The sequence below is a fragment of the Miniopterus natalensis genome, chromosome 3 (assembly GCF_054644295.1).
Source record: "Miniopterus natalensis isolate mMinNat1 chromosome 3, mMinNat1.hap1, whole genome shotgun sequence".
Classification (NCBI taxonomy): domain Eukaryota; kingdom Metazoa; phylum Chordata; class Mammalia; order Chiroptera; family Miniopteridae; genus Miniopterus; species Miniopterus natalensis.
In genome coordinates, this window is record NC_142083.1 from 49,453,939 (window position 1) to 49,476,431 (window position 22,493).

Genomic DNA, 22,493 nt, shown 5'->3' on the forward strand with positions numbered 1-22,493 from the left:
CAGGATCGGAGCGCGGGGGGGAGCGGGCGAGGGGAGCAGGGGTGTTGCGGGGGGGGAGCCTGAGAGCCTGGGGGGGCTGCAAAAAGAGAGAAAGAAAACAGCAGGAACCACAACAAAACGCCAGCAGGGCGGGCGGGCGGGCGCGCGGCAGCAGCGGGGCGGCCGAGGCAGTAGCGGCGGCGGCGGCGGCGGCGGCGGCGGAGGCAGCGGCCGGTGCCCGGCTCGGGCTCGGCTCCCGCGACCCCGGGGCGCCCGGTGGGCCCCCCGCCCCCTCCCCCTCCCCCCTTCCCCTTCCCCTTCCCCTCCCAGCGCGCCCGCGCGCCCCGCGGCCCTCGGCGAGCAGCTCGGCTCCCCCCAGCGCTCCCCGGGCCCAAAGATATGGCAATGGTAGTTAGCAGCTGGCGAGATCCGCAGGACGACGTGGCCGGGGGCAACCCCAGCGGCCCCAACCCCGCAGCGCAGGCGGCCCGCGGCGGCGGCGGCGCCGGGGAGCAGCAGCAGCAGGCGGGCTCGGGCGCGCCGCACACTCCGCAGACCCCAGGCCAGCCCGGAGCGCCCGCCACCCCCGGCACGGCGGGGGACAAGGGCCAGGGCCCGCCCGGCTCGGGCCAGAGCCAGCAGCACATCGAGTGCGTGGTGTGCGGGGACAAGTCGAGCGGCAAGCACTACGGCCAATTCACCTGCGAGGGCTGCAAAAGTTTCTTCAAGAGGAGCGTCCGCAGGAACTTAACTTACACATGCCGTGCCAACAGGAACTGTCCCATCGACCAGCACCACCGCAACCAGTGCCAATACTGCCGCCTCAAGAAGTGCCTCAAAGTGGGCATGAGGCGGGAAGGTGAATATTTCTTCTCTGCTTCTCTCCCTGAGCTTCGCCCGCCCTCCCGGCCTCTTTCTTTCTCTGTCGCGGGGGAGGCTGCTGTGCGGGGCTGGGGCTCCCGCAGTCCCGGCCCGTCCCAGCTTCCCCCGTCCCCGCCGCCTGCCTCCCCCAGCGCCCCCCCCCCCCCCCCCCAGCTCGCTGCCGCTGCCTCCCCCTCCCGGCCTGCGCTCCTCTCCCGGCTCCTCCACCCCTCTCGCTGCCTGCTCGGGATTGTGTCCCTGGGATCGTGAGCTGTGGCTTAAAACCCCCTTCCTTCCTTCTTCCTTCCTTCCTCTGTCTTGGATGTGCTCGCTGTGTGTCTTTCCCGCGTGTGCGTGAGGGTGCTTGGTGCTGTGCTGGCATGAACCTGGGGAGGGCTGCTTACTTCCACCAGACAGTTCTGTTTCTGTGTTTTTGCACCCCACTTTCCCCTCTGCCTCTTCCTTCCCTTTATTTAAAATGGGGGGCGGGCTGGGGACTGGAGTACCCCGAGCAGATTCATGGCTGCAGCATCCTTTTGGAAGCTTAGCGTGGAAAAAGAGGAGTGAGATTTATTGCACTTGTAGGTCTAATTAGGGGAGAAGGGGGGGCTTCTGGCCTGTTCACTGGTTCCCTCTCCTCTTCACGGAGCTGGGGCCGCCTCCTCCAGAGCTGTGGCCTTGTTTTCACCCCTCTACTTTGAAAGGAAAGTTTGTGACTGAACCGTGCTTTCATAGTTGTGTCATTTTTTTAAAAAGCATGGTACTCATTTTATTTCTTCATCAAACTCCACCCTCTGCTTAAATACTGCATACAAATTACAATTTACAACGGCATTTACTGATCCTTCTGATTTGGCTATAATGCATAGACTGCAGCTGGCATGAGCTTCCACATCATTTAATCCCTGTGTTGTATGGCTTTGGTTTCTTTTAACACAACTTTTGATGTTGTATTTAGATATGCTTCATGTTCATGTGGCAAGAGATGCAGCACTTTTCTTATAAATATATTTAGCCATTTACAGTTAAAGTTTATCTCCTGACAATCATTAAAGATGTCTTATAGTCAAATTATTGAACCAGTCAATTTTGCAGAATGCAGATTACTCCTTCTTGTAATTGACTTTAAAATTATATTTTATATGCCACAGGAAAAGAAATTGAATTCCGTCAGATCTCAAAGAGCAGGCAAATATGACGACTTCATTTCTAGCTCCAGGGAGATTTTGTAGGCATCTGGGAAAAAAAAAAAAAAAAAAACACAAAAAAAAAAACACAAAACTTTGAATTGTGCTCTCATTTAATTGAAAAATAACTGCCAAGTTCAAAACTATAATTAGAAAAAAGTATTCTAGCCATTATGTTTAAAGAGTTGAAATTGCATTGGGGCTTGCATTAAAAATAGAATCAAAGCAAATTTAAGAAAACAGTGCACAACCTGAAATAAGACAGCTACGTGTACATGGACATATCTATATTAATTTGTTGGGGGGGAGAGTTCAGTAGCCCTAACTTTTCCTAAAGTTGTCTTTGTTTACATGGCAATTTAAAACGCTGGCACTGTTGAAGTAAAACATACACATTTAAAAAAAAAAAAAAAAAAAAAAAAAAACTTTGGTCAGCTTTAAGAACTCAAAGCATGCTTACGTTTTGCATTCAGATGGTTAATGAATCCAGTGTTTTGCAGTTGCAAGCTCGTGCATTCACTGGGCAAAAGCTGGCTGTAGGTTGCAGTGGCACCGCGCAGGACAGACATTAATTATATTTCCCACTTTTTTCAATAATGTTTGGCTACTGTAAGTTCAACTTTTTCTTGAAATTTTTCAATTTTCTGTTGCTTTTAACAGTGAGAACTTTGTGTGGGGCGATGGGGGAGGAGGGAAGAAGGGAGGGTACAGGATACTTGCTTTCTATTGAAAAGTTGTAAGTGGTTAGTAGCATATGTGACTTGTATCTATTTTAAGGATAATTCTATGGCATTTTTTAGAGAATATGGGAACATTTTGAGCAAAATGTTGCTTGCTTGCAAATGAAGAGGCAGCTAGGCATTTGCCTAGAACCACAACCTTTCTCTGGTTTCTCCTGTTTATTTTCTACCCCGATTTGTTTCACTCTGGAGGGGTGAGTGGGATTTCATTGATCTGCGGGTGTTACTCCTTGGTGGTGGAGGGGTTGGGTGGTACTTTCTTGGCCATGCCGGGCCTGGGGGCCCTGAAGTCAGGCCTAGTTCTGGCAGGGCTGGGGTGGCCAGGTGCGCTGGCGATGACTGGGCATTTCGACCCGCGGAGCAGGAGGGCCTCACCCCAGATTTCCTCCTGGTGCGGACTGAGAGAGCGAGCTGGAGAGAAAATGCGCGGGGAGAGCGTGGCTGCGGGAAGAGCCTCCGCATTGTGTCGGGTGCTTTGCGGCGCGGCGATGTTCGCAAGCCCCCTGGATGCACATTGCCTCTTTTCTCTCTTTCTTTTTGTCAGCGGTTCAGCGAGGAAGAATGCCTCCAACCCAACCCAATCCAGGCCAGTACGCACTCACCAACGGGGACCCCCTCAACGGCCACTGTTACCTGTCGGGCTACATCTCTCTGCTGCTGCGCGCGGAGCCCTACCCCACGTCGCGCTACGGCAGCCAATGCATGCAGCCCAACAACATCATGGGCATCGAGAACATCTGCGAGCTGGCCGCGCGCCTGCTCTTCAGCGCCGTCGAGTGGGCCCGCAACATCCCCTTCTTCCCGGATCTGCAGATCACCGACCAGGTGTCCCTGCTGCGCCTCACCTGGAGCGAGCTGTTCGTGCTCAACGCGGCCCAGTGCTCCATGCCGCTGCACGTGGCGCCGCTGCTGGCCGCCGCCGGCCTGCACGCCTCGCCCATGTCCGCCGACCGCGTCGTGGCCTTCATGGACCACATCCGCATATTCCAGGAGCAGGTGGAGAAGCTCAAGGCGCTGCACGTCGACTCGGCCGAGTACAGCTGCCTCAAAGCCATCGTGCTGTTCACGTCAGGTGAGGCTGCAGCCGCCGGGAGCGCAGGCCGCGCCCGAGCCTCCGCGCGCCCCGCGCCGCCCGCGCCCGCCCGGCCCGGCCCTGCCCTCGCCGGACCTGCGGCCTGGCCGCGACCTGCGGGCCCCGCGCCCGGACTCGGCCGGCGGCGCCGCTGCCATCTTGGGAGCGTGGCGGTGCGGGAGAGGAGGCGGCGCGATGCGGGCAGCGGGCGGCCTGCGGGCCTAGCGGCCTGGACCCCCGCCTGGGCCCTGGCGGCGGCGGGTGCATGTCTGGGGGGGGGGGAGGCGGTGCTGTGGACCCGTCTGGCTGCGCGTGTGTGCGGTGTGCGTGTGTGTGCGTGTGCGTGTGTGTGTGCACGCGCCAGAGCTCATCGTTTCTGGGGGTGGAGAAAGACGGGGAAGAACGTGGGAATGCGGCTTTCTCCTCGGCGTGGCACGCTCCCGGGGTGGGCCTCCGACAGAGGCGCGCGCGCGCACACGCACACGCACACACACGCAGGTGGAAGGAGAGGCACACGCACAAGAAAATCATAAATAATCCCGCTTTATTGCTGCCTGATTTTCCCTTATCGGAAACCATTCATGTTTGCAGTTGCTGGGGTTATTGAGGGTCGTAAAAAACGGATTCGATCTAAACAAGATAGATAAAAACAAAAGCAATCCTGTAGAATCCGAAAGTACGGTGGGGCTCCGCCCCGGAGATAAATCTCACCGCCGTGCAAAACACCCGAACATCGGAAATTTAACAGAGCGCCTTAAAAATATCAAATTAAATGTAGGCGGTGGTAACATGCATGTTAACAATTTCTCTTATGATAGATGGTTCAAATTAACTTCCAGGAAAGTGCATTAACGTTGCCTTTGAAGGCTCTGGTCTGAGCCTCTGAGAACACTGCCCGCCTTTTTTATTATTGTAACCTGCAAGAGGGAAACATATAAACACCCGGGACAGCAGGTAATGGGGGAAATATAAACAAAGCCAGAAGGGACGCTGGTGGGGAACAGAGCTGCTCAGACTGGGCCTCGGCCTTACCCACTGTGAGTAGGGTTAGCTGCAGTTTTACCTCCATTATTGTCACTATTGTTTTTAATTCCTCCATTCAGAGAACAAATAAACTATCCTAATAAATCTAGCCTAGAACCAGGACACTCAAGTGCCAAATTAAAACCATTCTTGAGCAGAGATGGCAAAACCCCTTTCCCAAGGCCTTGTTGAACACTAAGCAGTGGTATAATCTATCAATATTTCTTGGCTTTCATGCGTGAAGAATCGTATTTACATTGTATTAAAATGACTCTTAAATTTGCACAATATTGTAATGTAGCAAATGTAGTATTAATATCGATCTGAACAGCAGATAATTTATTTAGACAAGAGCATCTCATTTGTATGCAGGGTGGCCAGAGCCGTGGACTTGGACTGCCCCCCTTTTACTTTCAGTGCATATACAGGTCTGCTAGTGGGAGAGGGAGTTATTCTTTGCAAGACGATAAAGTGAGAACCTTAAAACAAATGGAAGATTTATTGAATAGCCTCCTCAGTGTTTGAATGCATTTTATCTTAATAAGTCTTCTTGATAGAAACGTGTTTTTCAAAAGTGACAAAGAGCCTGGGAAGCCATGACCAGGCTGCTTTAGCTCTGGCAGGCCTGGGGCCTGGCTGGCTCTCCACTACACAGCTCTTTAGCCAAATTAATCAGGAAGCAAGCCAGTGTCAGGGAAGCTGGGGTTTTAAAATCTCATCCAGTGAGAGGTGTCTTGAAGCAGAAATGTGACTTGGAGCTGGACAGAGGTCTTCTCAAGAAAGGTCTCCCCTCCCTTTTCCTTGTCTTCCCTAAGGTTCTTTGAACCCCCTTGACTTTTCTGATCTCCTGCCCTTTCCCAGAGAGAGGCAAGGACTGTGCAGGCTGCAGAGAAGACTGTGGAATTATTTAGCTTTTCTTTCAACTTTTCATCCTAAAACATTCCTATGAAAAGTGTTTCTTTAAAAAAAAAAAAAAAAAAAGTTTCCCCAAAGAAGTTTCTTCATCCAAGCCTTCAAGGTGCAAGGGAGGCCGAGAAGTGAACAATAACATTATTTTGTTGGAAAAATTGCAAGCAGAATATCAGAAAATGGAAATAGAGCTGTCAGTAGTAATTCACCCCCCTCTTCCTTACAACACATTTCCACTTTTGACTAAACTTGTTTTGATTGCCAGCCAGAAGGGAATTCATGGGAAGCCTTCTCAAAGTCATCCAACTTTTGAGCAAACTTTGAATGATGGAAAAGACAGTTTTAGACATATTGTCCAATGAGGTTTGCTCCGGTTAAGTATTTGAAGCTGGCACGGGGGTTCCCTGTGGTGGTTTTCACATTTGGCCTCCGGATGGTATGCTTAATCCTTAATATTCTGGACAGCATCCAAAGACTAGGTCATGACCTGAATTTACTTTTTTTTTTAATTCATTAATTCATACACCTAAATATTCCCTCAAATAAATGAGACCTTCCCTGAAAGAAGCCATCTAGTTAACATAAATACAATAAATCCATTTTCAGTACAATAATAACTTTGATTTCTAGTTATGGCAGCTGATTACATCTATATTTCCTGAACACTAAACTCTTCTGAATGCACAACATGAAATACATTCTCTGCACTACAAAGGCTAAGCCGGGAGGGCCTGAACAGTAATGGTTATTTATTTACATAATTTCTTTTCCATATACTGTAGAAGAAATATTGAGGTTTCCCACATTGACACTACCATATAAAAAGCGAGACATGGATTTTGCACATTCTGACTGCTTTCTTATCTGGGGTATATATAACTCATGGAGTATAAATATGGACTACATTACAGCCCCTGCTTACCTAGCCTTGCTACCACAACCACCCAATCCATCTAAGAGTTCATACGGCCTGTCCACAGTTGGGGGAATCCTGTTGCAGGAATATCCGGCATGAGAATGACTATCTACACTGGGTAGCCAGGCCCGAACTAGGGCTCCTGCTGGAGGGAGGCCATGGGGCTTGCCTGCTGGCACCTGGCAGTCCGGCCAGCTACAGGCATTCTGCCTTCAAAGGAGGGAAGATTTCTAAGCAGCCAGCACAGGGCCCAAGCACGGCTCTCCTAGGCTTCTCTCCCTTGGAGTGGCCTAGCTGGGAGACGGGTAGTGACCCTGCAGTCTGGGGGCCCTCATTGTAAATATCAGATAAATGTTTTACGGACCTGAGGGGATACCATATGGGTCTTCAAAAAATCTGCTGGGGTATCAGTGGGTCCTTTTCATTTTGCATTGTCTGAGGCTGAAAGGGATCCCGTGGCATAATGGGCAGATAATGCATGTAAAGCAAGATATATGTAAATATGAGTCTGCATGGTGGCCATTCAGCAGAGCCAGGTTAGCAAGCGGGGCCAAGGGCAGACCTCAGGGTCCCCTCTCTAAGGAGCAAAGCCCCAAAGTGCTCCTGCCCTTGCCCTGCTAGCCATAAAACCTGACTGATTTCCCAGGTCAGGCTGGTGTAGATGCACCCAAGCAGCTGGCTGGAGTAATTAGACATCTGAAAGGAACTCAGTCTGGGTCTGAGGTCAAAGGACACTTGCCTCAGAAGTTCTTGAATTATCACTAGTTTTATTTGTATTTTTGCTCAAGGCCATAGCCTTATAGATGAAGGTGTTAGAATGCTTTGTAAACCCCAGTTCTTGAAATATAAAGACATAAAGCTCAGAAATTCAGCTGACACAGGTTTCACTTTGAATCACCGGCTATGTCTTCATAGGGTCACACTTGCCCATTCACAAATATATAACGTCCTTTTAGGGGCATTGCCATGCATGAATTTCTTTCCAGATCTATATATTAGCAAACTCTGCCTTTGATCTCTAGTCAACCTCCTGACTGGCTAAGGGCTCCTCTGTGATCTTCCAGTTTTTAAAATATTTATTATTAATATAAGAAACAACATAGGTGTTTGAACTAGGGGAGGAAGCCTTCACTTCATCCCACTGATTCCACCGTCCCCTTCATTTGCTGGCTTCTAGCTAGCTGATACAGTATCAACTGCTGCCTTGAAATATTTTTAGGAGACCAAGAGGAGCCTTGGTGGATGGGAGATAAACACACAGGTTTTGAGATGCTGTCATTGTGTGTAGGTGCCTTTCCCCCCTTGGTCCTGTAAAGGAAGCCTAGCTCCCCAAGTCCCCCCTTAACTCCCCACCTTCCAGTTTTGAAGCAGCAGCAGCAGTAGCTGCCTCTAGCCCAGCTTTGTGTCTGATCACTGAAGATGTCTCCTTTCTACAGCCTGGAGTAACTGAGCATATTCTTCCTGATTATTATACAGCTTACAGAGATGTGACCAATTTTCAATTACTTGATCTAAGGCACAGATAGAAGTGTACAGCCTCACCGAGGATTTGCTGCAGAGCTCTCGCTTGCATGGATAGCGGATCTCAAATCCTCTATTGCTAAAGCATGGGTTTGCTCTGATTCCAGGCACTGCCAGCCCGTGATTCCTCACCCGCTCCTGTGTGTCCGTTCGCTACACACTCTAGGTTCTCCTTGAGGTTTCTGGTTGGGGTCATTTGTTGAGAGGGGGTCTCCAAGAAGCCTTGAAGAACTGCCCTCAGGCTGCATATTTCTTCAGGGCTCCTGAACACCCCCAAATCGGGGGGGAAATGGGGCAAACGCCCTCCCTTTAATGAGCCCAGTGGAAGGATGCTCCCCTGCAGGCAGAGGACAGGTTGCTACGCACAGCAAACATGGCTCCAGCATCGTCCATTATTTAATCCAAAGGTGAAACAGGAAAAACAAAGGGACTAGAGAGCTTGCTGCCTCCGCACGTGCGTGCCTCTCTCTCCAGCTCCCCTAGGCTTGGCGGGGGGCTGATGGATTTTATTTGTGTTGGGGGCTGGTCGAGAAGGAGTGAGGAAGCATGGATGGGGCGGGTTTCTTTTATTTTTTCCTTCTATTTCTTTTTTTCTCCTCAAAAAAGATGATTTTAATGGCTTGCCGTGGGTGCCCCGGCTGCCCCCTGACCTAACCGTGTGCCCACTGCCCTTGTCTCTCCCCCCCGCGGCTGCCCGGCAGACGCCTGCGGCCTGTCGGACGCCGCCCACATCGAGAGCCTGCAGGAGAAGTCCCAGTGCGCGCTGGAGGAGTACGTGCGGAGCCAGTACCCTAACCAGCCCAGCCGCTTCGGCAAGCTGCTGCTGCGCCTGCCCTCGCTGCGCACCGTGTCCTCCTCCGTCATCGAGCAGCTGTTCTTCGTCCGTTTGGTAGGTAAAACCCCCATCGAAACTCTCATCCGCGATATGTTACTGTCTGGGAGCAGCTTCAACTGGCCTTACATGTCCATCCAGTGTTCCTAGACCTTGGGCACTTCCCACCTGCCCCCGCCTTCTTAGAGACTCAGAGGACCGGCCGCGGGGGGCCGTGGACTCCAAAGCCTGGGGGACACCGGGCAGCTGGTGCAGGATGCAGAGTGCTGGGCAGGCTGGGCAGGGGGAGGAGGGCCGGGAAGGCAGGAGCAGCCCCCCCGACAGAAATGCAACCCCAGCTACAATCCAGGAGGAAAAGAGACTCTTTTAGGATCAGATCTGTGAACACATTGGAAAGGAAAGAAAAAGGACCTTGTGTCTGGTGAGAAAAAGAAAACAATCTTTGGAAGAGAGGACCATGAGAATTTTAATAAAACAGAAGGAGACTAATGGACCTTCCAGGATTTATTGTGGACGGATGTGGATATATTCTGTACAGAAAACAACACATGGAAGTGGACTGGATCCTATGTAGAAACACACACACACACACACACACACACACACACACACACACCCCAAACATTGTTATTCATTTTGTAAGATACTAGTCTTTATTTTCATTTTTTGTAAAATTTAAACATCGTATGCACATAAAAAAGGAAACAAGAATTAGGGGAAAATAACATTTTCCAAATAATTATAAAAAATTGTCCTGTGTCTATGTATCTATATCTGTTTTGTATTTTTTTCTGGTTCCAAACCAGATTTCCTGTGATTCTATACTAATAATTTTTGATATAACCCTTTGCTTCTTATAATGAGTGCGATATATGTTGTCGAGGCTGTTCTTCAAGAATTAAAATTGAAGTGAAAATTTAAACAAAAATAAAAGAATTTAGCAAAACCCATGTGTCTGGTTGTTTGACAGGTGTCATCAGTGCAAAAGAACGCTCCAATTAATCTCCACTCCAATTCTTATTAGAATGGGGGGTTAAAAGGGGAGGACTTTTAAGGTCCATTACCAGGTTGGCTAGGTTTATTTCCTAAACCAAGTCGTTGCTTGGTTTTGTAAATTCGGAGAGCCAGGCTCTGTGTGGGCCACGGTGATCAGGGAGGACAGGGAGCCTTGGCTGCAAGCAGCATCCGATGATGAGACCTTACGGGTGGTGGTGGTGGGCAGCTAGAGGCCCTGCACGCAGCGGGCTCTCAGGCTGGGCAGGCCTGGTCATACAGGCTGGCCAGTTTCGGGGCACCACTTGCTTCTGTGACTGCAGGTGGGAACTTGCCTGGCTGTCGGGGTGCGGAGCACTGGAAGCAGAGGGTCAAGGGAGGCAAAGGGCCGCTCAGACACCTCTGCACCTCATGCCTGTGACTGGAGGGTTTGGCCTCTCCTTAGCTCTGGGAAAGGGTTGGGGTCTCAGAGCTGCGAGCCCTGGCTTTGCTCCCCCTATAGTCCGCTGAAGAGGTGGCTGTGGTTTGCCCTTTTCCATACCCTGTGACAGGGGTTTGCCCTCCAGCTCCGTTGGGTGGGTGGAAGGGCCTTGCTGTGGCCCTTACGGGTGTGGACCTGGAACCTGGGAGTGGGGGAGCTAGGCTGGAGCAGATTCTTTTCAGAAGGGGTGTTTGGGCTGTAGTGGCCCCGTCATGGCAGAAACCTCCCTCCAGGCCTCTCCTTGGGTGTGCTTGGAGGGGGCGGGGGCATTGCTGCTCTCTCTAACAGCTTTCAGAGCAGGAATGTTTTATAGGATCACAGTCGGCACTGCGAGAACACATACTGCCAAGGGAGCTTTTTCTTACCGTATTAATAAAGCCAGATCTTTTAAAATAACACCTCTCACCTCCTCCCCCTCCCCTAGCCCCAAACAGGCCCATTTGAGGCAAGAGCTTCACTTTCAGGAGTAATTGGCAAAGTTTTGCTTTCAATTTGCTGTCTAGAAGTCTCCAGGTCCCCACCCCACTCCTTTAAAAATGAATTAACAAGCTCCTACACTCCAACCAGCTTGAAGTTTTGATATTTTGGATGCAGCACAGTTCAGGCAAAACCATGGTCTCTGGGGAGAAGCCCTAGCCAGCCTGTGGGGAGATAGGCCTGAGCCCTAGGGCTGCTGAGCGGGTAGGGTGTGCGGGGTATGGAGTCCCTAAGGCTCCAGGGCCCTCCTGCCCTCCAAGGGGTCCCACTCCGAAATGTCCCTCATCCCTTGCACCACACCTAGGAGCAATGTCTTTGTGCCTAGGGTGACTGCCCTGCAGGTTGGGCACTGAAGGCAGCTGGGTGGTAGGAGAACTCATATTTGATGACTGACCGCCTCCCAGGAAGTCCTCCCAGGATGATGGTGGGTGGGTGGGCATTGGGGTGGGGTAAGCTGCAGACAGGGTGCAGAGGGGGAGGGGAACCGAGGTGTTGCCCAGAGCTCACCGATCTTTCCTGCTTTTTTCCAAATGAGATGTAAATATATTCATTACAGTGTGATCCCTCTGATGAAAACAGATAAACATTTTTGTAGGTCGGAAAAGTATTTTTCAATTAACTTCAATATGGAGGCCCAAGCACAAGGCACCCAGTGTGGGGACTGGCCTGGGAACCGAGGTCTAGATTGTAGGACGCACTTGCCCGGGGCGGAGGTATCAGAACTAACTTGGCTGGGCCATGGGCCCGGAGTGTTGCCCACCGCCCACTGCCTAGGGAATCCCGGGACCTTTCTAAGCCTGGACCCGAGCCCTGGGAGGGCCCAGCACAGGAACAGGAGCAGCGCATCCTGTCGCCTCCCAGAGCTCCCCACATGCTCAGGCTGCGAACCAGGAGGCCGGGGCCGAGCGGAAGGGCGGAGGAAGGGGTGCTCTGCTCCCGGGCTCGCTGGGTTCTGGGGGCCGCCCGCGTTGGGGTTCTCCTGGGCTGGCTCGGTGCTGGCTGGGGGGCCCTCTGCACTGCCCTCGGGGAGACGGTTGTCTCCAGAGGTCTCTGCGTCTCGGGCACTCAGGGCCTCGTGGGCGCCCCGGCCCCGCCGTACCGGCCGCTGCCTCGGGAGGCTTTCCACTGCGTCGGGCCCCAGGACTGTGCCCGCATTAAGGGAAGGTTTAGGAGCAGAGATCGAGGCATCAAAGCCGCGGGATACGTCTTCCAACAACCAGGAATCATCCTTGGGGCTCTGGCGATCTACAGGCTGCCCGGCAGGACTGACTGGCTAACGGGCCGCGCCCGGACCTCCTCAGCGCCTAGGAGCAGCTCCCTCGTGGCCCGGCCGCCCCCACTCAGGGCTCTGTGCCTCCTCGGAGCCTGGAAGCCACTGGGCAGAAGGCGCCGTGGAGCAGGTGGGGGGCTCTGCCTGGGTGGCCGCCTTCGAGCCCGGCGCCAGGGGGAGCCGTGGAACCCGGTGCGAGCGCGCAGGCAGGTGGAGGCCAGACGGTTCCGGGGGCGCAGCCCGCCTCGGCCTGCCTGGCGGCCCGGCCCGGGCAGGGGAGAGGGGGGCTGGGTTAACCGGGCGGGGGAGAACCCACGGGTCCCCCAGGCCCGAGGAAACGCATCTGAACCGTGAGAGAGCGGCCCACACAGGACGGCTTCCCTCTCCAAATTACCTGTGACATATGAAAGTCAAACGTTCCCTTTCCCAACCGAAACACTTGCTGAGCCACCAGAACTTTAAGAGCTTTGAAGTCGGTTTAAACTACGTTGGCCACAAGCTTTGCTTAAAACATCAAAAAGGCCATCCCGGGACAGGCTCTCCTCCGGGAATCTCTAAGGAGCGAGGCCGCGCCTCCTACTCCGCCCCGGCACAAGAACTGGCCCACAGGAGTTAAAATATGACCTCTGGCCCCCGACACACAAACCCCAACTTGCTACCGGGCCTGGAGGAAGCCGGGGGGCTGGGGCTGTGTCCCGGGGGCGGGGGCGGGAGGCAAAGCGAACATCCCTGGGTTCCCCGGTCTCTGCCCCTCGGGTGGGTCCGGGCCAGCTGCGTCCGTCGGTCGGCTCCCAGAGGCCCCACGGCCCAGCTGTGCGTTCAGGGACACTGGGGATCCCCCTGAGCACATCTGCTTGGAGCGTGCAAAAAGTTTATTTTATTTTTTTAAAAAATCGTACTTCCCCTCCTCCTCCGCTCGTAGGCCGTCTTTCTGTCTCCTACGGTGTAGAATCACCTCCCTGAAGCTCCTCGATCCCCCAGAGCCAGTCACCTGAATGTCTCTGCAAATGGGGGACCTGAAGGAGCGAGGGGCGGTTATTCAGGGAGACACAGTGGCAACTAATAAAACTTTTGTCCGAGGGCCTGCTCGAGGTCCGGGGCGCCACTGGGCCTTTAACTTGGAAAGCCGAGGAGTTTTACCCCTAAATGAGTTAAAGACCCGTCCACCTCGGTCGCATTCTATTCATCAGGCCACAAGTTGAGAGTCCCTAACACGAAACTATTTGTTTGCTTACACAACCAGCTGGGCGCAATTTCACGTCTGAGATATCTATCTGAAAGCGCCTCTCATTTATTACCTCTCCCTGTCAGCGGATCCATTTTCCAGCTGCCCCTCCCCCCTTTGGAGTTTACTTTTTATTTATTTATTTATGTGTGTATGGTGGGACTTCTTTGCCTGGAAGGACCTGGGTCTGGAACACTCCCCGGGGAGCGACCGCTCCCTGCGCGGTTTCTGCTGCGCCCCGAGCGCTTGGGCCCCGGTGCAGCCGATCCCTCGCCGCCACCGTTGACCCCGGCGGCCAGTGTGCGGGGCAGGCGGCGGGTGGGCCTGGCCAGACACAGCTGCCCTTCTCCCTGGATGTCCTCCCAGCTAGCTCTCCCCCTGAGTGAGCCTCAACCACCTGTGCGAGGAGGGGATGGGAGGGGGGCCCCGGAGGGGGGCCCAGGAGACTCTCTCCGAGATGGGGGCCCCCGAGATACGGATTTGAGAGATGCTTTCACAAAGCCTCACCTAGTCCCATGGGGCCAATTTCTTCTTGGGGCCGGAGCTCGAGTGAGTAACCAAGATGTAAATAGTTGTGTGATGGGTTGGGGGAGGGGGCAGCGCATTTATTGTGTTGTGCGGAGGGGAGAAGGCTGCACGTGGTTTCAATTTTAAAGCACAAAGAAATAACATGCAACGCAGAAAAGAGGTTTATGAATGTAATTGAGAGGAAAGAAAACAATTAACACGGTGCAAGGTTGCACGCTCGACTCTCCACCCCTCTCCTCTCCTCCCCCAGTTTTGAGAAATCCGGATCATGTCCAGAGAGTGGATCCAGGCAGTTGGATCGGGCTGATGAGGGAACCTCCGAGGGAGATCACAGTGATGGGTGGAGAATGGTGTCTGTCCATCGCTCAGTCTGCTAAGGCCTTCTCCAACCAAGCTGAAAGCAAGGGATCGAATCCCCCAGGCCGTCCTTTAAAAGAGCCCCAGTTGTAAAGCTGGAAAGGAGAAGGGGTGTCTGTAAGGGAGGGGAGAGGGAGATGGAGAGGGAGCGAGCGAGGGATTTCTCTAAGGCAGGCCAGGCTGGCCTCTGCAGGCTATCCTATTGTGTTGATTTACGAAGACATTTGCTGTATATAACGTTTAAGGCTGATAATATCATTGCGCAGCCAGATAAATAAAGCGTTGGCCCAATGGTGGGGTCAGCGATCGATCTCTGGGCTCAGAGGAGAAAGGAGGGAGACAGGGCCGCGCACGAGGCTCTGCTGCGCGCTCGGCGGTGGGCGCGCCGGGCCGGGCGTGTGCGAGCGTCGGGGTCGCCGCGGCCTCGAGCCCTCCGCGGGCCAAGAGGCTCATTAGCATTCCCAGCCCATGGACCTGCGCTGACAACTAACAGAGATATCCCGCTCACCACCAGGCCGCCTCTCCTTTTGTCTTCAGATCTGGAGGAGAAAAAGATTTCTCGGTGGAAGCTGGAGCCTGAACTTCCATGTGGTTGTTGGAAATTCAGGCTATTAAAAAAAAAAAAAAAAAAAGACTTTCCAGGATCTTGCCTGATCTTTCACTCTGCTTTTAAAAAAACTTCCTTCCTAAAGAAGGAACTTTTTTGCTTTTCTCTCTCAAAGTGTAGCATGCTGTTGAAACTCCAAACTTAAATGAGAGAGAAAATACCCTCTGAAAACATTTTACCATTTCTCCTTGTTGACACTGCAGAGAGGTGTAGGTTTATGTTTGGCTCACATACACATGTAAAGCTGGTACTTTTAGTTAAAGACTTCTAGAACATAGCAACCAGGGATTGTGTGAGCTTTTTTGTTTCTCTTCTTTCTTCTGCTTGGCTTTGTTTTGTGTTTGTTTGTGCTTTTTTGTTATGATAAAGTTCATTTTATTTTCTATAATAAATGGCCTGCTTATTACTTTATCACTCTCCCTTGTTTAAATAAAGTACATCATTCAAAATTAAATAGGATCTAATTTTGTATTAACTATCAGAAAGAAGCAATTTTAGAGGCCTCCACTATTTTAAGAAACATTTAAAAAATTGCACTCATTTATGAAGTTTTAATCACCTTACACCTATTTTGGGGAAAGTGTCTTTTAACCATATCACACAGGGATAAATATGTATCCACTTTGCTCTCCTGGATCCTGTGCCTTGAACTCCATCTAAGGAGGCAGATAGTTTTACACCAGAGTGTACAAATTATCCCATGTTGACAGATGTTTGTCACTTAGTAACTTCTTTCCAAGTTTTCCCCCCTCCCCTACGCCTTCTTTCTAGCTTGCTTTGTTGTTTTAAAATATGCATGTCTCTCACTGGAATGCCAGTCACGAGTGCAAACTTTGTGTCCAACCTCCCACATGAAATGATCCTTTTAGAGGGAACTCGATATGTCTCAATCTGCACTTCACTCAAAGCCTCTGGGTACCGGCCACTCACTCACTGGTCCTGGCTCCAAAATAACTCAGCAGAAACCAGTTTCCAACTAAAAATCCCCTCGAATGTCTCCCAGGGAAGAAATATAGCTCCTATAATTAAAGGAGGCAACGGCCAGAGGGGGAATGCAGCCGGCAGCCAAAAAAAGTAAGAGTTTTATTTATTTGCTGATTGAACTTGGTTTGTCATAACCAGCAGGTTTATCCACACTGGAAGTGCTGGAGGTTTGTACTGTGTGTGCACAAGAGGGAGAGGTGGGGAGGGAAGGAAGGGGAAGAGAGGATGACATGGAGTAGGAAGAATGAATGAGACAAGGGCAACATTGGGAGAGAGAAAATGATCTCTGTGGACAATGTAATGCAGGAAATTTCCTAACACCAGATTTGAGTAAAAACTTGCAGCTGAGAAATATGGGGGGAGGGGAGGGTAGTCAGAGGAGATGAGGGGATAATTATAGTTAACTCTTAAATGTGGGGTGTCATCAGGAAAAGGAAGACTCTAACTGTTTTCCCTAGAAAAGTAATGTGACAGCAGGAAAATTATTAGCTGTGCTGTGTGTGGCGGTTTTGGTATGTGGGGGGTGGAATTATAAGGAGAGGAACCGGAGAGAAGGGAAGAAGTCCCAGGACTGGGGGCAGCAGTGTCCTGCGGCCAGGAGCCCTCCACCCGCCTTGGCAAGGGTTGCCTGGTAGGTGTGGATGGGAAGTCCTCTCTAGAAGACATCAGTTTTGCCTCTTATTTTAATTAGTTTTATCTGTTGGAGCTGGTTCTGGCATTAGGACCACTTACAGGCTGATGGGACACACAGGATGAAGAACACCTCCCTATCTCTTCAGACCACCCCCCAAAAGCTTCAGAACAGAAGGAGCGCTCTGGCAGGGCAGCTCATTTCTATTAAAAAGGCAAAACTTTAGCACTGATGAAAAACAGATGAATTTCTTCTCCCTCTCTCTGAAACAGTTACTCTCTTTTACTGATGTGAAGTGACGTCAGCAGTGCCTGTCCTATCCCCTTGGAGAGAAGGGAGAGGGGAGGAGGGGATGGAGGGAAGGAGCCGGGAGAAAGGGCTACTGAAAAAGAAAGAGCCGGCCGGGCCGGAGGGAGAAGGGAGGGCGGGACGGGAGAAAGAGGGCGAATGTCCTACACTTTCCGGCCAAAATTCCACAAAGAGTGGGCAAAACAATGCTTTAGAAGCTGGTGATTGATAGGACACCTTTCTCTCCCCTCGGCCCATCTACATATTCTAACATATGGAAAGCTTACAGGCCCGCGCGCCCGTAGGAGCCGATAATGCATTAGCTCTCAGCAATATTTACAGCGCCACTTTTAATACACACCAGATGGTTCGCGACTGTGCCGCCCCAGCCAGCTCGCTCCTCGATTTTACTCGGCGGCACTTTGTTGCAATTACGCTCCATGCTGAGACCAATTTTATTGGTGACCTATTTTTCATATTTGCAGCATTTTATGTTAAAAAGCTCCTCTCTGGCCTTTCTGTAAAGGGCAGCGCTCAAGAAGGCAGAGCTCGGGAGGAAGGAGGGGCCGTCTAGGTGGATATTAATATTTATCGTGATGTTACCTACCTCGGGTTTAAGTAAGTAAACCGGATAGACATAAGTAGCGCGGTCATTATGTTTGTGCACTCAGCCCCTGTTTGTCAGACCCCCACGGGCCGTCTACGCGGCGCGCTCGCCTCAGAGTCAATACCTCGGACCATAAATATTGTATTCCATTAATTATCACGCCCCGGCTTAGCCCGGCGCCGGCGCTCGAGCGCGGGGCAGGGCAAATGAGGACGCGGCCGGGGCGCGTCTCCGGGCCGAGCCCCGCCGAAGCCTCCGCGCTGCCTGGGAATCCCGGGCCGGCGGCTCCCCGCGCCCGGGCCTGCGGCCGGCCGGGAGGGGCTGCGCGGGAAGGCCCGCGGCCGCCGGAGCTGCGTACCTGTTATCTCGCCACGCAGAAGGCCACAGGGAGAATCCCATTTGGCTCGCCGCGAAAGGCTTTCAACTTTATCTCCCGCCATGTAAATATTCCCAAGTGCCCGACTGAGGGACTTTGTTTTGCACAGAACAATATAAATATCCTATTTGCTGCAACGCAGGTGTGCTCTTCCTACCCAAACTCCCCCCCCCCACGCTCGTTTATAGTAACTCTTTATGCCCCCTTCCCTTGGTTAAAAAAAAAATCACAGATGTTTACTTTATTGATATAACCTATACCATGGTTAGGCTGAGAATAATAGGCCTCAACTAACAGTCATTTAGCAAATAATAGAGGCGTTCTGGATGCTTTCCAACGCTACACATGTACTTGGTCATAAAATGATACGTGAAAAAATTAACATCTGCTTTCCTAAAATAAAGTGTGCCAAGTAGCTTTTTATGAATGCTTTCCTCATTTTAAAAAGAAATATGGAGAGATAAACTGGCACCCAGATGTATAGCATATTTATAATGGTTTTAGGATTTAAAGGTAGCTATTCATTGCACAAGCCATTTAAAAACTGACGGTTTAAAAGCTACTTAACCCCAGACATCTTCGAATCCTGAAGAGTCTTCCAAATTTTATTATTTGAAGAGGAATTTACTGTAATTTAATTGCATATCAAGGCAGAACTATGTGCAAGTCGGGGCACTGCAGCCTGAGCTCAACAGAAATTCCAACTTGCCTTTTATTTACCTAATTTCTCAGCAAGGTTCCCAGGCCCTTAAGAAGGCAGAGCTGGAAAGTTGAGTTGGGCTCTTTTTTGTTGTTGTTTAATTCCACTATTAGGAAATGAGGCCTACCTTTGAATTATTTCATTAGGATTTGGCCTTTTGGGGGAAGGGGTGGGAACCATAATCATTAGTGGCTTTTTATTATTTCTACAATAAATGGCTAGATTCTTTGTTGAATAAGCTGCTTGAATGTTTTGCAGATGTTCCACTTAGACCAAATCTGACCCCCTATTTCCTCCCAAATAAGTCGCTTAAACTCTCCCACCGGTGCGTGTGCTCCAGAGCACGCTCCCCATCCTGGCGAGTTTATAAGTGTAGGGCATATTCTCGTGAAATTTCCACCTAGCTGCACACATACGCACACAAACACACTCTCGCACACTCACACACTCACACGCTCCCACCCACTGCGCCTCTGAGCGTGGCAGAGGGTAAGAGGCGAGAAAAAAAGACAAGAAACTGGTGAGGCGGAATGGCAAGGAGGAGGGCGGTCGGCGCAGTGGTTACACCCAGTGCGGAGGCGCGCGCCCCGGGCCCCTCGCCCCCCTTTGTGCCTTGGGTTGAAACAAGGGGGGTGGCCCGGGTCCGTTTCCCCCAAAGGGACGGGAATCTTGATCTGCCAAGTGCCTGGGGCGTCCGCCTAAGGTGCGGGGCCGTCCCGGGGAGCAGAGGCGCGGGGGGCGCCCCGCAGGCGGCTGGAGCCTCCCTTCCCTGAGGCTGCGCCGCCCGGGCCGCGCGTGGGGACCGCCCGCTTAACAAAGGGCTCCGTGGGGCGTGGGCACGTGACGGGCCCCAGCGCCGCGCCGGGAGGGGCCGCCAGCCCCGGTGCCCCGTGGCCTCTGCCCGGAGGAGGCTCGGCGGGCCCGGGGCGGGTGCGCGGGCCGCGCTGCCCGAGGACCCCGTCCTGCTCCGCGGTGGGGAAGCCGCACCCCCCCCCCCCCCCGCTCTCCCGCCCGGCGCGCGGGGCACTTGGAAGAGACTGTGCGGGGGGAGGGGGAGGGCGGCCGGCGGGTGGATGGAGGGGGGCGGCAGCCCCTCTGAGTGACAGGCTCCTTCTCCCAGGGCCGGCGGAGAGGGGACAGCTCCGCACAGGAACCGGAGAATTCTCAAGGTTTCGAAGTTACTCCCCTCCCCCCTGTAAGACCGCGATCTTTTTCCTTCCCTTCCTTTCCCCCTCCCCTCGCTCCCCCTCCCCTCCCCCCTATTCAGGTGGGAAGCGCGCGTGCGGGCGCGCCTCGGTGTGTTTCGGGACACAGAACGATCCATTAACTTTTACAAAATCTTCTTGGGTTGATAAAAATCATCGCAACATTTTCACGTGCTGCGGCGGGCTGACGGGCCCGGGCGCTCAGGCAGCGGAGGAGGCGCGAGGGTCCGTTCGGGAGGCAAACAAAGACATGCCCGGCCAAGGTGGGCCCCGCGCGCCGCAGCCCCGCCGCCCGCCGCGCCCGCGCGGGCCGGCCGACGCCTCCGCGCCGTCGGTAGGCGGCCCCGTGAGAACGCGGCCTGCGCGAGGCGCTCCTCGCACGCCCGGGTCTTTAAAGCCTGTATTTGTAATTTAACCTTAGAAACACTCGGATTATCTCCATCCGCAGCCCCGGCCCTTTCTCTGTAATTGTCGGAGGGCCCTGCCTCCGGGAGGAGAAACGCTCCTCGACAGGCGCTCCCGCCCGCGCCCCGGGTGTTTGTTGTGGTTGCCGTGATCACGGCGGTTATTACGGCGGCCCCTCTTTCTGCACTTGATCTGATGAGAGAACTTTTTTAAAGAGTGTGAAATGAAGGACACAAAGACAGTATATTAATGAAAAGAAGAAAGTGGCCCTTTTAATGAGAAGTAAAGAGAACTGAAATGTAGATGAAGTGTACCGTAAAAGCTGCTTCAAAGTCTATCTTAATTCCCCTGGGCCCCGTCCCCGCGAACGGGTGATAATTGGGAGTTTGCGTGGAGGTGAGGCGGGGTGGGAGGCGTGCAGGCTCCCGCCCCGCAGCTCCAGAGGCACTTTAACCGAGGACCTGGAGATCTTACAGATCCCAGAGTTGGCTACTTTATTTTCAAATGCCATCTTACCATTCAAGTAATTTTTTTTTTTTTCCTTTCTCAATCCCTGTGCTCATGCAAGGAGCCTCATTTTCTGCCCTACCCCACCTCCAGCTGGTTGGTCTATACTGGGCATATTCTAGGTTTTCACTATTATTTTGTGAGCAACTCTGTTTAATTTTCTATTTATTTTTTGGACCTCAGCCTTTCTGGATCACAAAAGTCCCCACAAGCAACACAGCAATAAATCCGAACAAAAATAAGACAGATTTCCTCATCGATGTGTAATAAAGTTAAAGGACATTGTTTTGTCAGACAAGCGCTAAGTAGAAAATAAATCTCAGAGTCTGGGGAAACAAAACGGGGCGCTGCTGGCATGTGTGTAAATTTACTTTTAAAAGCAATAAATCAATGTTAAATTAAACAGCTGGGTACCCTGTCTAGGAGAAGGTTCCGTGTTTAAGAAGACCTTGATGGGAGAAATGTGCTATTTAACAAGACACCAAAATAAAGTTAAATTTTTATTGTGATCCCAGGCAAGACTGGCCTGGGAACTTGTCTGAAGTTCAGAGAGGAAGAGGGAAGAAGAGGCAGTGTGAACTGGACCTGCCTTCCATCCTCAGGTCTTTACATATATTTTCAGGCATGAGGAGATAAGGAGGTGTCATAGAAATGTTTTAGATGTTTTGTAAATTGTCGACTAAGCTCTGACATTCCCTCTTTATTGGCTTAAGTTTTGTTGGGTGGGTTGTGGTTTTGTAGGATTTTTTTTCTGTAAATACTGTAACCTGTGGAGATATTTTATTAAGCACTTTGGGCACATTCTTATCTAACGTTTCCTTTATTCTCCATGTGGTTGTTTACACAGTAAATAGCGTAGAAAGAAAATAAAGAGAGCTGGTATTTCATATCTATTATGCCTGTTTTCATTGAGGAGCAAACCTGAGATTGAGTAGCATTTAAAGCTCAACTGTAATGTTTTAATATTCATTTTCAAAGGTTGGTTGTGTTTGGTGTGTTTTTTTAAACAAAATATTTCACTGGGAAAAATTCTATGTGTGGGGTGGGGGCAGGGGACAAGAACAATAGAAAACCCAAGCTCTGGCTCTGTAGTCTAAGAACAATGTGAATCAATGAGTTATTACAAAGGCAATATTCAATAGCAGGAAATTAGGAGCAGTTTAAGGCTAGCATGTATGTACACTGGATCCCCCGACCCCAATCTTAAAGTGAAATTCAAAAAAGACTCAACAGAAGTACTTTAAAAACCAGATGTATTTTTGAGATGAACCCTCTTAGTCTTTTGAATTTAGATGGACTGGTTTAAAAGAAGACTATGGGGTTCTTGCCTATACGGAAACAGCAGATTACTTTCTTCATATCACAATCCCAGAAGCATTGTCTTGTTAACCCAGTCCCTCAGAATATTTATGTAATTAGGTAACAGCATTCAAACTGAAAAAATAAAAATGTGTTGTTTTACCCCCCCAAAGCTACAAACTAACAGGAGTATTTTGTAGCATTCTAGCTACCTTTGATTTTCTTCAGCCAAAGGAAACATCAAAGATCTGGTTGCCTATAGAAGAATAAAGTTATACTCTGCATGTTTAGAAGGCAGCACTCAGTCTCCATGACCATCCCTGGCTTGTTAGGTAACTCTGTGTCTCATGCCACTCAGAGATGGCTCAAATTGCCTGTCAGGAGGCGATTGGGCAGCCTTGTAAACTCAGAATGACTTCTCAAACCCTGCTAGGTCTTCCCTGCGACGTGCTTTCCTCTGCGCGGAAGCCCTGGGAGTCATGTCAGCCCAAGGTGAGCCTTTCAGGCACTGCT

General features: G+C 51.5%; 1 protein-coding gene across 2 annotated transcripts; it reads left to right on the forward strand.

The window, feature by feature from the left end:
• The first annotated feature begins 304 nt into the window (after positions 1-304).
• NR2F1 (nuclear receptor subfamily 2 group F member 1) lies at positions 305-9,639 on the forward strand. 2 transcript variants are annotated; one of them, XM_087815442.1, is made up of 3 exons: positions 305-838; positions 3,312-3,839; positions 8,910-9,639. In XM_087815442.1, exons 1-3 carry the CDS (start codon positions 379-381, stop codon positions 9,188-9,190), a joined length of 1,269 nt encoding a protein of 422 aa, XP_087671568.1. In that variant the 5' UTR covers positions 305-378; the 3' UTR covers positions 9,191-9,639. The 2 variants fall into 2 exon arrangements, with proteins under 2 accessions (XP_087671568.1, XP_016071677.1); XM_016216191.2 differs by lacking the exon at positions 305-838 and adding an exon at positions 1,100-2,636.
• The last annotated feature ends 12,854 nt before the right edge of the window (positions 9,640-22,493 follow it).